Source organism: Muscardinus avellanarius, assembly GCF_963383645.1.
Source record: "Muscardinus avellanarius genome assembly, chromosome: 3".
Lineage (NCBI taxonomy): Eukaryota > Metazoa > Chordata > Mammalia > Rodentia > Gliridae > Muscardinus > Muscardinus avellanarius.
In genome coordinates, this window is record NC_137788.1 from 138,946,488 (window position 1) to 138,958,858 (window position 12,371).

Genomic DNA, 12,371 nt, shown 5'->3' on the forward strand with positions numbered 1-12,371 from the left:
AAGACTGAAGTCGGCCTCTTCTCCTCCTCCTCCCCCATCCCCTGATGCACGGTGCCTGGCTCTGGAGTCAGAGGGATTTTTGAAGTTGAATTTGGCGGGGCGTGGTGGTGCACACCTATAATTCTAGCACTTGGGAGGCTGAGACAGGAGAATCACAGGTTTGTAGCCAGCCTTAGCAATTTTGTGGGGCTCTGGGCAACTTAGTGAGACCCCATTTCAAAAAATTAAAAAGTGGGCCAGGCGTGGTGGCCCATGCTTATAATCCCCGCGCTTGGGAGGCGGAGACAGGAGGATCACGCAGGTTCGAAGCCAGCCCTGCTGGCTTAAGAGACCCTGTTTCCAAAAATAAAAAAGTATAAAATAGGTCTGGGAGTGTAGCCCGGAGGTAGAAGGGCTTCCAGGAACCCCCGTACCACCAAAATAAATAAATAAATAAATAAATAAATAAAATTTAAAAGTGGAATAGGGCTGAAGGTGTAGCTCAGAAGTAGAATGCCCCTGGGTTCAATCCTCAGTACCACAGAAAAAGAAAAAAAAAACAGACGCAGAGTTTGGTTAGACCATTGCTTGTTTTGGTAAGCACAGTTTGCCTGTGGGCCTGTCCTGTACAGGCTGCTGTTGTACCCTGGGGTTCACCAGCAGGGCTTGGGCTTTTTTTTTTTTTTTTTTGTCTAGTCCCAGATAGGGAGCTGGCTCTCTGCACAAGCAGAGATGCTCTCAGTTGACTGTCTCTGCCTGCAGAGAAGCGGTCCCCGGGAGGGCACCTAACTGCCTCCCTCAGGATGCAGTGTTTGTGTCTTCATTCGACAAACTTGGCATGCCAGGTAACATTCTGCCCGCTGGCGATGCAACAGAGGGTGAGTCCTGAACCTTAGGGAGCTTAATGTATAATGGAGGTAGGAGGGAACAGAACAGGAATCCGGAGCGCTAAGAGGGAAAATACAGTGTGGGCGGAGAAGAGAGACACAGCCAGGAGCGTCAGGAAAGTGGTCAGGGAGGGCCTAACTGGCATGGTACTTGGCCTATACCTGGAGGAGGGAGGGAGAGAGAAGGGAGCAAAGGACTTGACCAGGCTGCCTGAAGGAGCCCGGTGGAGGGGCACCAAGCCTGGCACATCCCTCCCCCATTTCTCTGGACCAAGCCTGCACCCCCAAAGGACTTCTCTTGATACTGCTCCAGCCTTGCAATGGCCCCAAACCCAGGAGACCACCTCCCTCCTCACTGGGGAGATGAGGAGGCCGTATGGGGCTGTGGGGAGAGGGTGGGCTCTATCCAGGGTTGCCAGACCACAGGGAAGAGCAGGCATGGGAGCTGGGGTGGGGTTCCTACCTGGCTTTGGGTGGGTGGGTGGGTGGGTGGGAAGGCAGGCGGGGCCTGGGGCTGGCCCTGCAGTCTCCAGTGGGTCTGGTGCCCTCTCTGCCTCAGCCCCATTCTTCTCTTGTGGGTTCTCCTCCCGAGGGCCCCACTCCCTGCCCTCCGTGACTTCACGGCCCAAGAATGTGGAGCCAGCGCCTCAGACACTGGTTGTAGCAGGCAGCTCCAAGCCACAGAGGCTGGCTGCGGTTGCCCAGGTGCCTGCTGCCTCCGGGCCTCCCTCCTGGCTGGGGCTCTCCTGCGCGCTCGGTGGGCAGGGGCAGTCGGTCCGTGGGCCCCGGGTAGCATGACTCCAGCTGGAAGGCAGGGCTCTCACTTCTTGGGCCCACAGTACCTCAGCCTGGGGCTGAGCACCTTGGACCTATCTGCAAGCGAGAGGAATAGCTCCGAGATGTTGGGAAGGGTACTGCCCGGCCAGACTACAGGCTGGGGAGAAAAGGATGGTAAGATGTACCCCCAAAGAAAGACTGTCTCCAAAGGCCTGGGCAGCAGGCGGAGGCCTGCCCTCGGGGCGGGCTGCAGGGGGGTGCTCATGCCCAGCGGAGATGGAGATGCATCAGGAGAAGTGGGAGACTCAGGAACTTGGGAGACAACTGCAGAGACTCAAAGGAACGGCTTGTGCCATCTTGGAGGCTTCCTGGAGGAAGGGGTGTGGAGCTGAGCTCTGCAGCTCAACAGGGCCACCAGGGATTGTGGCAAGAATGAAGCCTGAGCGTTTAAGGGATGCACAAGGCCCGGGGGGAGCAGGTCGGGTCAGGGCAGGCAGAGCACCTGCTGAGGCCTGCAGAAAGCGCCTGTGGGCCACAGATGAGACCCAGGCCCGAGGCCTGCCGCTGGCACAGGTGGGGCAGGCTGCCCACTGTGGGAGGGGCCCGTCTGCCACCTGGGCTTGGCACAGAGCCGTCCTGCCCTTGGGCTGGAGGCGGTCCGTGAAGGCCTTGGGACAGGGCTTCCTTCCTCTCCGTGTTTTTGTTCGAGTTGATTAAACCTGAGGAATGTTTGTGTCGAGGAACAGAGGCCCCGTGCCTGCCTTCGGTTGCCTGTGGTTATCGAAATCTTCAAAGGGGCAAAGTGCTAAGAGGAGAAGGAATGGAGGCACCCCCGGAAACTCAGAAACATCCCCCAAGCCGGACCCCCTGGTTCCCAGGGCATCTCCAGGGTCTCATTCTCCAAACTTCAGTACCCACGCACGAACCCCTGGAGCCTGGGTACTGCCCCAAGAGTTCTCTGAACTTCAGAAACACAACCGAAATGCTAAAACCCCCTTGGGACCTCTCTGGCACCCCATGGGCCCTCCAAAACTGCTAGATTAAGCATGGGGTGCTGCAGTGCAGAGGGCCTGATGGGGTGCTTCAGTCTAGCAGTGGGGCCCTGCCTGGGCTGCCTGGTACCCCTGAGAGCCCGTGGGTGAGCACCTGAGGCCTGGCACACAGGGAGCCCAGAGTCTGCCCACGTGGACATGTAGCCCCTACCCCCCACGAATTGAGTGGCCCCTGCACATACTGGGGCTTGGCCCTGTCTCAGACTCGCCTGGGGTTTCCATGCAGTGTCTGGACAGCAGCGCTACTGGCTGCCAAGCTCGGGAGAGGAAGAGTGTGGGTGGCTCCCTGCCTCCTGCTTTCTGCCAGGCAAGAGGGTCAGGGCATCACCCTTCCCGGATTCTCATGCCCCTCCCTCCCCCATAGCATCATCCTGCCTTGAGCCACTGTGCAGGAGTGTGGGCGTGGTGAGGAGGAAGCCAGTATCAGCTCAGGACAAGAGGAGTGAGGGTCCCTTTAGGGAAGGCAATCAAGAGGAGGCTAGGGCAGGCACAGCATTCTTGAGGTAGGAATATTCCTCAAGCCTAGGAGTTTGAGGGCAGCCTGGGCCACACAGCAAGACCCTGTCTCAGAAAGGGGTGGGGGATGGAGACATTCAAATGTGGCAGAGGGTTTCCTGCCTTCAGAGATGCCCTGCCCAAAGGCTGCAAAGGCTCCCTAGCTGTGAGAGCCCGGGGCTCTCCTTCCCCAGCCCACCCTCCCCGGGTGGTCCCCATAGTCTGGCCTGGAGAAGCAGGCTTTGTGCTGGCTTCTGGGCAGGACACAGCTCTCCATCAGCCTCTTGCCCACAACATTCGGGCCCTGCTTGTCTGTCCTCTGCCCTTTGGAGGCCCTTCCAGCTCCCCTGTGGCCCCTGAGGACCAACACCAACCCTCAGCATGATTCAACCACCGGTTCCTGCCCTTGATTCCCACTCTACCCTCTGCCCTGCCCTTCTCCCTGTTCCCCACTTGACCCCAGCCCCCATCCTACCTGGGCTCCTGGGCCTGGCTCCAGCCCCACCTCTGCCAGGCACTGTCTTGACTTCTCCCTTCTCTGTCTCCTCCTCTTCCTTTACTAACAACTCTGGGGAGACTTCAGGTGTTCTCCAACAACTGGAGCCTCCTCCAGACCTCTCTGGGATCCAGGCAGGATGCTCGTTGTGTGGGCTCAGCAGTGGGCCCCCGAGCAGGGTCCCTGGCACCTGCTTTAAAAGGTACTTGATCTCCTCTCCCGGAAGGCAGCTCCCTCCTCCCCCAACTCTGGCCCTGCCCCCCAGACCTCCGCCTGCTATTCCAGCATCCCAGAAGCCCACCCCGCCCCTCTCCCCTCTCAGGCCCAGAGCTGCTGGGGCCCCACACAACACACAGAGCAGCTTGTCTCCTGCAGCGGAGCCTCTCCGCCCCCCAAACCATTTGCCCGAAACTTGATCTCTTTGGCCCTCAGAGTCACCTCAGCGAGGAGCCCGCGCAGGGCTTTGATGGCTGAGTTTCCCCAGCTGTGGCTCAGGAACCCCCTACCCACCCTCATTTGTCACCGGCCATCACTCCCAGAGGGCCAGGGCCTGATGAATTGCACAGAGCCTGGCCACCAGCTCAGCTTTTAATAAGCGATCAGCATCCCGCTGCTGCCCAGCTGGGCTGAGGCCCCGACCATGCCTTCCAGGAGGGGCTCATCCCACTTTCATGGGGACCTGGGGTTGGAATTCAGGCATGACCCGTGGCAAGGAGGCCAAAAGACCCCCTCAGAGCACTTCCACCGAGAGAGAGAGAGAGAGAGAGAGAGAGAGAGACAGACAGACAGACAGACAGACAGACAGACAGACAGACAGACAGCTGTTCGGCTCTGGGTTCTGCTCATTATCCCAGCACATCCCCACAAATGCCAAGGCTGCAGGGACAGCGGGCCTCTCCCCTGCACCTGGGTGAGTTTCACCAAGCTCTCCCCCTCCGCCAGGCCCCTGCAGGGCTGCAACCATGACTGGGGAGGGAAAAGAACAGTGTCTAAAAGGTGCTAGAACCTGGGGCCACAGCAGTCAGGGAGAGGAAGGGTAAAGCCAGGGCCAGAAGGGGGTCCTCAGTTCTCAAGGGGAGAGCCAGGGAGGGGCAGGCGGGCTCTCCCTCTTTGAAGAAGAGCTGCACAGTCAATAAGAGTGAGGCAAAAAATTGACAAGCCCAACATCCATCAATAAGCTTCGCCAAGTCTATATGGCGGAGTACTATTTCACTGTTAAAAATATTGAGGCAGTCCTTCCTGATATGGCAGGATTTCCAAGACGTATTGCCAAGTAACAGTCACCGAGAAAGCCGGTCGCTGAACGGTATGTAAATTGCGCTCCCGTTTTATGCTTCCGTGCCCAGGTAGACTTGTGTTTGTAGACATGAAAAGTGGGCTTGGCAGACACACAGCCACTTGGAGGAGGGGCGAGTTGGAGAGGAAAAGAAGGGGGATTTGTTTGAAATGTACATTCAAAAACTTGCATTGCATGTGTAATTTTTCTTAATAAGCAAAAGGAAACTGTAGGCTGCGTGAAAGCTTCATGTGAATAAGCATCTTCGAAGGCAGCCGCTAAGTGAGAATGGATCCAGTTCCCCAGGCTCCCTTGAACTCAGAGGCAGCCCTGAGATAAAGTATTATTAGCTAGCAAGATGGGAAAAGAAGTGTCAAGCTTTCCTCTGTGGATATGTCCTTAAAAAGACAGATGTTTTCTTAACCCCTTCCTCCTTCCAGCTGGCTGAAATGCAGCTGCGATGGCTGGATCTCTAGAAGCCATACTGGACTGTGAGGCAGAGGTCATGCGTTACATAGGGTAGAGCAGTAAGTTTACCTGCAAAGACAGGGCCTGAGCCCAAGTCACACCAGAAAGCTGAAGAAGAACCCAGAAACTCCTGCTGCGCTCGGTACTCCATCACATCCAAAGGAAACTTGCACCCAGAGAAGTCACATGATGCCCCAGGTCAGTGACTGAGCCACAGGTTCTGCCAGTGATTCCCTTAGCTTCACCGCCCAACCCCCATTCCACTCCCACAGCTCACGGCTCTCCCCAGGGGCCTCCCATCCTAGGAATGGACTCTGTTCTGCTCTGTGGTTGGGAGAAGCCTGCCCCGCACACCAGGGTGGTTGATCCAAATGGTGGAGCTGGGCGCTTCCTCGCAGCACGGTAAGAACTCTACTCTGGCTCTCACTGAGGTCCGTATGTCCATCGCTCCTGTTTGCCTGCCTCCCTCCCTCCCTCCTTTCCTTCCTTCCCTCCTTCCTTCCTCATTGTCCTTCTGTCTGTCCTTCTGTCTGTCTGTCCCTGTCCATCAGTCTCTCCATCCCTATGACTGGCACTTTCTGTCCCACCATCTCCCTGTTGACTTGGTCTATTTTCCCTGTATCCCTCTCATCTTTTTATTTTTGGCACTGAGGATTGAATCCAGGCGTATTCTACCACCAAGAGGCACACCTAGATCTTTCTACTTTATTTTATTTGAAACAAGTTCTCACTAAGTTGCTGAGACTTGCTAAGCTGCCAAGGCTGGCCTCAAACCTGAGATCCTACTGTCTCTGCCTCCCAAGTACCTGGATTACAGCTCCAGCCACTGTTCCCCGCTCTCTATCTCTCTGCAGCTATCAAGTGTGTCTCTCTCCTCCAGAAGGTTCCAGGCAGTACTTCCCAAGCCGGCTCCTGCCCTTCCTAATCTGATCTTGGGCCTCCCCCAGGCTGACCTAGTGCTGCCGCTGCCAGTTCCTGCTGTCTTTCTGCCCCTCTTACCTGCTTTCTGTCCCCGGCACTGCAGGAGGACCAGTGCTGGTTTCACAGCCCCTGAGCCTGCAGGGCCCCAGGCCAGCTGGACCCGCTGTCCAGGTCTGAGGCCAGGAGCCTGCTGTAGCTGTCAGGCAGTTGGGCACAGAAAGGCCCTCCCTCTCGCCACCAGGAACTTTAGCCCCTCTGAGGCAGGGCTGGCAGGGGTGCTGGAGGTGCAGCCCAGGGGTGACCCAGGCGGCCCTACCTCCCCTTCTCCAGCTCCTGCTTGGCTGAAGCTGGGGGAGGGGGCTTCAGAGAGCACCCAGCAGCTCTGTAGAGCTCAGCACCAGAGCCTGGAGCAAGAGGCCCGATGTGTGGGGCGGGACCACAGGTACCACTTAGAGGGGGCAGTTTCCAGGTGGCCAGGCCTCTGTGGGGGAGGAACCCCTTCTAACTTTGTCTTTACTACTTACTAGCAAAGTGGTCATGAGCACAACCTTTTCCTGCACTGGGCGTCAGTTCCCCCATCTGTGCAGTGGAAAGACTTCACTGCCAGCCTGAGTGTGCGATTCTGTCACCTGATGAGCCCCTGGCACTCAGACCTGAAGGGCTGGGCCTGTGAGGGAGGGACCGGAGGCAGGGCTGAGCAGGTGACAGGGAGCCTCCCCCTTCCCACACACCAGTCCTCTCAGCCCGCTTCTCCCTCTGCAGAAGGGGGTAGTGGTCACAGCCCAGTTGGCAGGATCCACACGCCCAGGCCTGGAACATGCGGCTGGGGAGGCAGTTGGAGGTGGGTCCTCAGGGATAGAGGCCCAAGAGCCCTCAGGCCCCTGGGGGTGTGTTGGGGTGGAGGGACTCAAAGGAGTCATTGTGGGAAGCAGGAGGGGGCTCTGGGTTGGTTAATCACCGGCTCAGGCTCTTCTGGACAAAGGCAGCGGGCCTCTGAGTGGCCATTCTTTCAGGGAAGAAAGAAGAATCCAGGGCCCCATTAAGTCATTCACGCTGGGGCTGCTGAGGGTGGCTTGGAAGTCTCCCAGGATTGTGCCCCCTTCCCTCTCCTCCCTCTCCCTCCTGACTCCTTGGGGGGCAGGGGAGATGGGCCCTGCCACCCAGGGACAGCTCACTTGGAGTTAAAGACTTCTGAAAACTGCCAGAGACTAAGCCAGGGAGGTGGCTAGGAGTTGGGAACTGGGGACAGGACTAGGGGTGGGACTAGAGGTCTGTCCTCTGAACTGCCCGGTTCAGTTTCTCAGACTGTAAAAAGAGAATGCAGCCCCGCCCTGCTGCACTGAAGTTTACTGATGTTTTCAGACTGTCTCTGCAGAACTGAGAAGCTAGAACCAAACGTCAGGAGCCCCTGCCTTCTGCCCTGCCACTTACCCTCCCCAAGAGCTCCAACAGGCATCTCAGAGGCCAAGTTTGACTCAAAAGCCCAAAATTAATCCCAGTGTGGTGGTGCTCCCTCGTAATCCCAGCACTTGGGAGGCTGAGACAAGAGGATCACAGGTTTGCGGCCAGCCTCGGCTACTTAATGAGGCCCTCTGCAACTTAGTGAGATCCTGCTTCAAAATAAAGAATAAGAAATAGGGCTGGGACTATAGTTTAAAGGTAGAATGCCCTGGGTTCAATCCCCAGTTCTAAAAAAAAAAAAAAAAAAAAAAAAGCCCAAAATGAGCCAGGCATGGTGGGGTACACGCCTGTAATCCCAGTACTTGGGACTTGGGGGGGTTGAGACAGGAGGATCAGAGGTTTGAAGCCAGCCTCAGCAAGTAGTGAGACCTTCTGCAACTTCGTGAGACCCTGTTTTGAAATTTTAAAAAAGGGCTGAGGAAGTAGCTCAGAGGAAGAATGCCCTGGGTTCAATTCCCAGATCCCCAAAAAAAGCCCCAAAAGGTTTTGCTTCTCACCAATGGAATCGAGATGAAATGGCCACAAACAGAAGCCGAGTTGGGTTCATTCATTCATTCATTCATTCACTCTGTAAAACCTCAACCATCCCTGAGGAAATGAGCCCTCGCCCAGCTCTGTCCTGGGCACACGAACACAACCCCAGAAGAAGCATTCACCTGAGCACACAGGCCATGGTGTGAGACAGGAGGGGAGAGGGCAGTTGCTTACCCTCGAGGAGCTCTCCAAGGAGCCAGCAGCAATGGGTCCAGGGCACACGGTGGGAAAGAACAGAACCGGGCCTTCTAGGGCAGCAGTGCCGAGAGACAAGCCAGCCGGTCACCAAGGACGCGCGCCGACCACTTGCTTCCACTCACATGAGTATCTGGAGGAGTCCAGGTCAGAGACAGAAAGAAGACTGGTTGCCGGGGGCTAGGGGAGGGGAGCTGCCGTTTTATGGGTAGAGTTTCCACTTTACGAGATGAAAAGAGTTTTGGAGATCGGTTACACACAGCGAATGCACTTAGCACAACTGAACTACATAGTGTGTGTATGTGGGGGGGGTGTGCTGGGGATCGAATGCAGGGGCACTCTACTTCTAAACTACCCCCTTAAAATTAAAATATTTATTTATTTATTTATTTATTTATTTATTTATGTATTTGCAGAACTGAGGATAGAACCCAGGGACATTCTACCTCCGAGCTACATCCCCAGCTCTATTTTTTATTCTTTATTTTGAAACAGGGTCTCACTAAGTTGTGGAGGGCCTCACTAAGTAGCTGAGGCTGTCTGCAAACCTGCGATCCTCCTGTCTCAGCCTTCCAAACACTGGGCTTATAAGCGTGCGCCACCATGCCCGGCTCTAAAATAAATTTTTTTTTAATCTTAAAATTTTAAACAGGGTCACGCTCGCTTTGGCAGCACATATACTAAAATTGGAACAATACAGAGAAGATTAGCATGGTCCCTGCACAGGGATGATACACAAATTCATGAAGCGTTCCTTAAAAAAAAATTTTTTAAACAGGGTCTTGCTAAGTACAATAATGGCCTTGAACCTGTGACCCTCCTGTCTCAGCCTCCCAAGTACTGAGATTACAGGTTTGTGCCACCATGCCCAGCAGACTTTACTTATTTTTCGTTTCATGTTCCTTTTTGTCCTCCCCCACTAGAAAATGAGCTTCGGGAGGGCAGGAATCTTTGGTTCACTGCTGTGATCCCAAAGCCTAAAGAGTGGCCCATGCACAGTGTGTTAGTGTATGCCCAATACAGAGCAAACGCTGGAGGGATCGATGGCTGCCCCTGTCGCCTGGGTCAAGCCCAACTTCCTGGCTTGTTACCTGGGTTCTCCCCAAACAAACAGAGAGGCATGGGGCGTGGCCCTGTGCACCCAGCCTGGAGGCTTCCCATGGCCGCTGCCTTCAGGGGTCCCGACCCCTGGCTCCCGGCATCCCTGCTGAGCCAGAGGCTGAAGACGGAAGAGAAGACACTGGACCTGGAGTTCGAGGTCTTGAGCGTGGGGTTTAATGAGGAGGGCAGATACGCCCTGCGGCTGTCGGCTGAGAACCCCTTGCAGGCCGGCTCTGGGGCTGGGGTGCGGTTGCGGGTGAATGATGGGGCCCCCCTCCCAGCCTGCTCTGCTGTCACGGAGGTCATTGAGCAGCAGGACCCTGGCCAGAGCCTGGCCCTCACCAGGAACAAGTTCATCTTTACTTTGCCCAAAGGTACAAAATGGGGTGGGGGCTGGGGAAGAAGGTCCTGGCTTTTGCCCTAGCCTGGTCAGGGACTCTGGGGCACCTTGGGGGAGCTGGGAGGAGCAGGCAGAGCTCCTGACTGAACCCCAAAGCTTAGCCTGTGTGGCCAGGGGCAGTGGCTGGCCCTCTGAGCCCCGGCCTCCCTCAGTGTGACTCGCTGCGGCTGGGCTGCTGCGCTTTCAGGGTGTGATGGGGAGGAAATGGAAGGCCTGATGTGATTTTAAAAGAACAGACCCAGCGAGGAAGCATGGGTGGAGAAGAGATTCCAGGGAATAGGGAAACCAAGTCCCAGGCCTTAGGTTGCCAGAAATCAGAACCAGGCTGAACCTTTCTTTAGCCCCGAGGGTTGTCAGGACTCAAGGTGATCCCAGAGGCTAAAGGCCTCCCTTCCTCTCTCCAGTGGGCTTGCACCTGGTGTGGGAAACGTAAGGGACCTAGAGGTGGGCACTCACCCAAAGGGAAATCCCAGCCTCCTTAGCTGTGGCTCAGAAGCTAGGCTGCCAGACGCCTCGGGGCCCTGACTGTCCTTTTCGCCCCCTGGTGGACAAAGGGAGACCCCGGAGACCGTATCTGAGCACTGTGTCCCCCACCCAGGGTTCTGCAAGAATGACCAACAACACGATGCTCGGCTGCGGGTGGAGGCGCTGCGGCTGGATGGAGCCTCGGGACCCGCGGCGCAGCGGGTGGGCGAGGCCATCTTCCCCATCTTCCCGCGCCCCGACCAACCCCGCATGAACCTGGAGGCGCGGGAGCACGAGGACCTGTACCGCTATTGCGGCAGCCTGGCTCTGCTCCGGCCCAGCGAGGACCCCACGGCCCGCCACTGTGGGGGCCTGGCCTACAACGTGGCCTTCCACGTGCACCGGGACCCCGAGCCTCCTGCCTCGAGCCGGCCCCCAGAGCACAGCCAGCCCGAAGGGATGCTGCCGCCAAGTCCAGAGTGCCAGGGCCCCAGGCTGCAGGTGGGTGCTCCCTGGTGTCAGCTCAGGCACCAGACACTGCCATGAGCCTGGGTTGGCTGCCCCAACCTCTCAGAGCAGAGGAGGAGCCTCCCAAGGCTGCCTCTGTCAGCTCTGGGAACCTGAAGAGGGGCTTGGGAGTCCCAGTTTAGAGGGACAGACAAGAGTTGGGCATGATGGTACACACCTGTGATCCCACTTGGGAGGTTGAGACACCAGGGTCAAAGGTTCGAGGCCAGCCTCCGGAATTTATTTATTTTAAATAAAAATATTTTATTTATTTATTTACTTACTTACTCACTTATTTTTTTGGTGGTACTGGGGTTCCTGGAAGCCCTTCTACTTCTGGGCTACACTCCCAGACCTATTTTATATATATTTTTATTTGGAAACAGGATCTCTTAAGCCAGCGCGGCTGGCTTTGAACCTGCGCTATCCTCCTGTCTCTGCCTCCCAAGCACGGGGATTACAAGCATGCGCCACCACGCCCGGCTAAAAAATATTTTAAATAAAAATAAAAAGGACTGGGAAGGAATTCGGAGATAAAATGCCTCTGGGTTCAAACCCTGGTACTAAACAAACAAACAAACAAACAAACATAAAGAGACGGACCAAAAAAAAAAAAACCACAGAATGGAGAGTCTGGCATGGTGGCACAACCCTATAATCCCAGCAATTTGGCTGCTGAGGCAGGAAGATCTCAAGTTTAAGGCCAGCCCAGAAAACAGACCTTGTCTTAAAATAAAAAATAAAAAAAGTGAAGAGGGCTGGGGTGTAACTCAGTGATAGAGTCCCCCAAGTTCAATCCCTAGTACCAGGGAGAAAGAATGGAACCAGGGCCACATAAAGTGGGGAACAGCAGGGTAGGGATTGTTTTACTCAGTGTATGAGTGTCTCCTGCAGCCCCCAGCTTTCTTTCCTCCTCCTCTTCCTCCTCCTCCTCCTCCTCCTCCTCCTCCTTCTCCTCCTTTTCCTCCTCCTTCTTCTTTTTTTTTTTTTGGTACTGGGGATTGGATCCAGGGGCATTCTACCTTGAGCTACAACCCCAGCTCTGTTTTTTATTTTCAAAATGAGATGAGATCTCACTAGGTTAGTCTCAAGATTTAATCTTACACATTCTTACCAGATTTATTTATTTTAGTGTGTGTGTGTGTGTGTTACTGGGGATGGAACTCAGAAGCTTTTTACCTCCAGGCTACACTCCCAGACCTATTCCATATTTTATTTGGAAACAGGGTCTCACTAAGGAGCTGAATCTGGCTTCTAACCTGCGTGATCCTCCTGTCTCAGCCTCCCAAGTACTGGGATTATAAGCGTGCGCCACCACACCCGGCTCTTACCAAATATCACAGGTGACCCCAAAACA

General features: G+C 55.5%; 1 protein-coding gene across 1 annotated transcript in view; it reads left to right on the plus strand.

Annotated features, from left to right (window-relative positions):
- Window positions 1–9,700: 9,700 nt before the first annotated feature.
- Window positions 9,701–12,371, plus strand: part of CCDC33 (coiled-coil domain containing 33) — a gene marked incomplete at both ends in the record, with an annotated part of 113,087 nt that continues 110,416 nt past the window's right edge. The window contains 2 exons of the mRNA XM_080691657.1: window positions 9,701–10,016; window positions 10,641–11,008. Of these exons, the coding sequence (XP_080547783.1) occupies window positions 9,701–10,016; window positions 10,641–11,008 (684 nt within the window). The remainder of the gene's footprint in view (window positions 10,017–10,640; window positions 11,009–12,371) is intronic.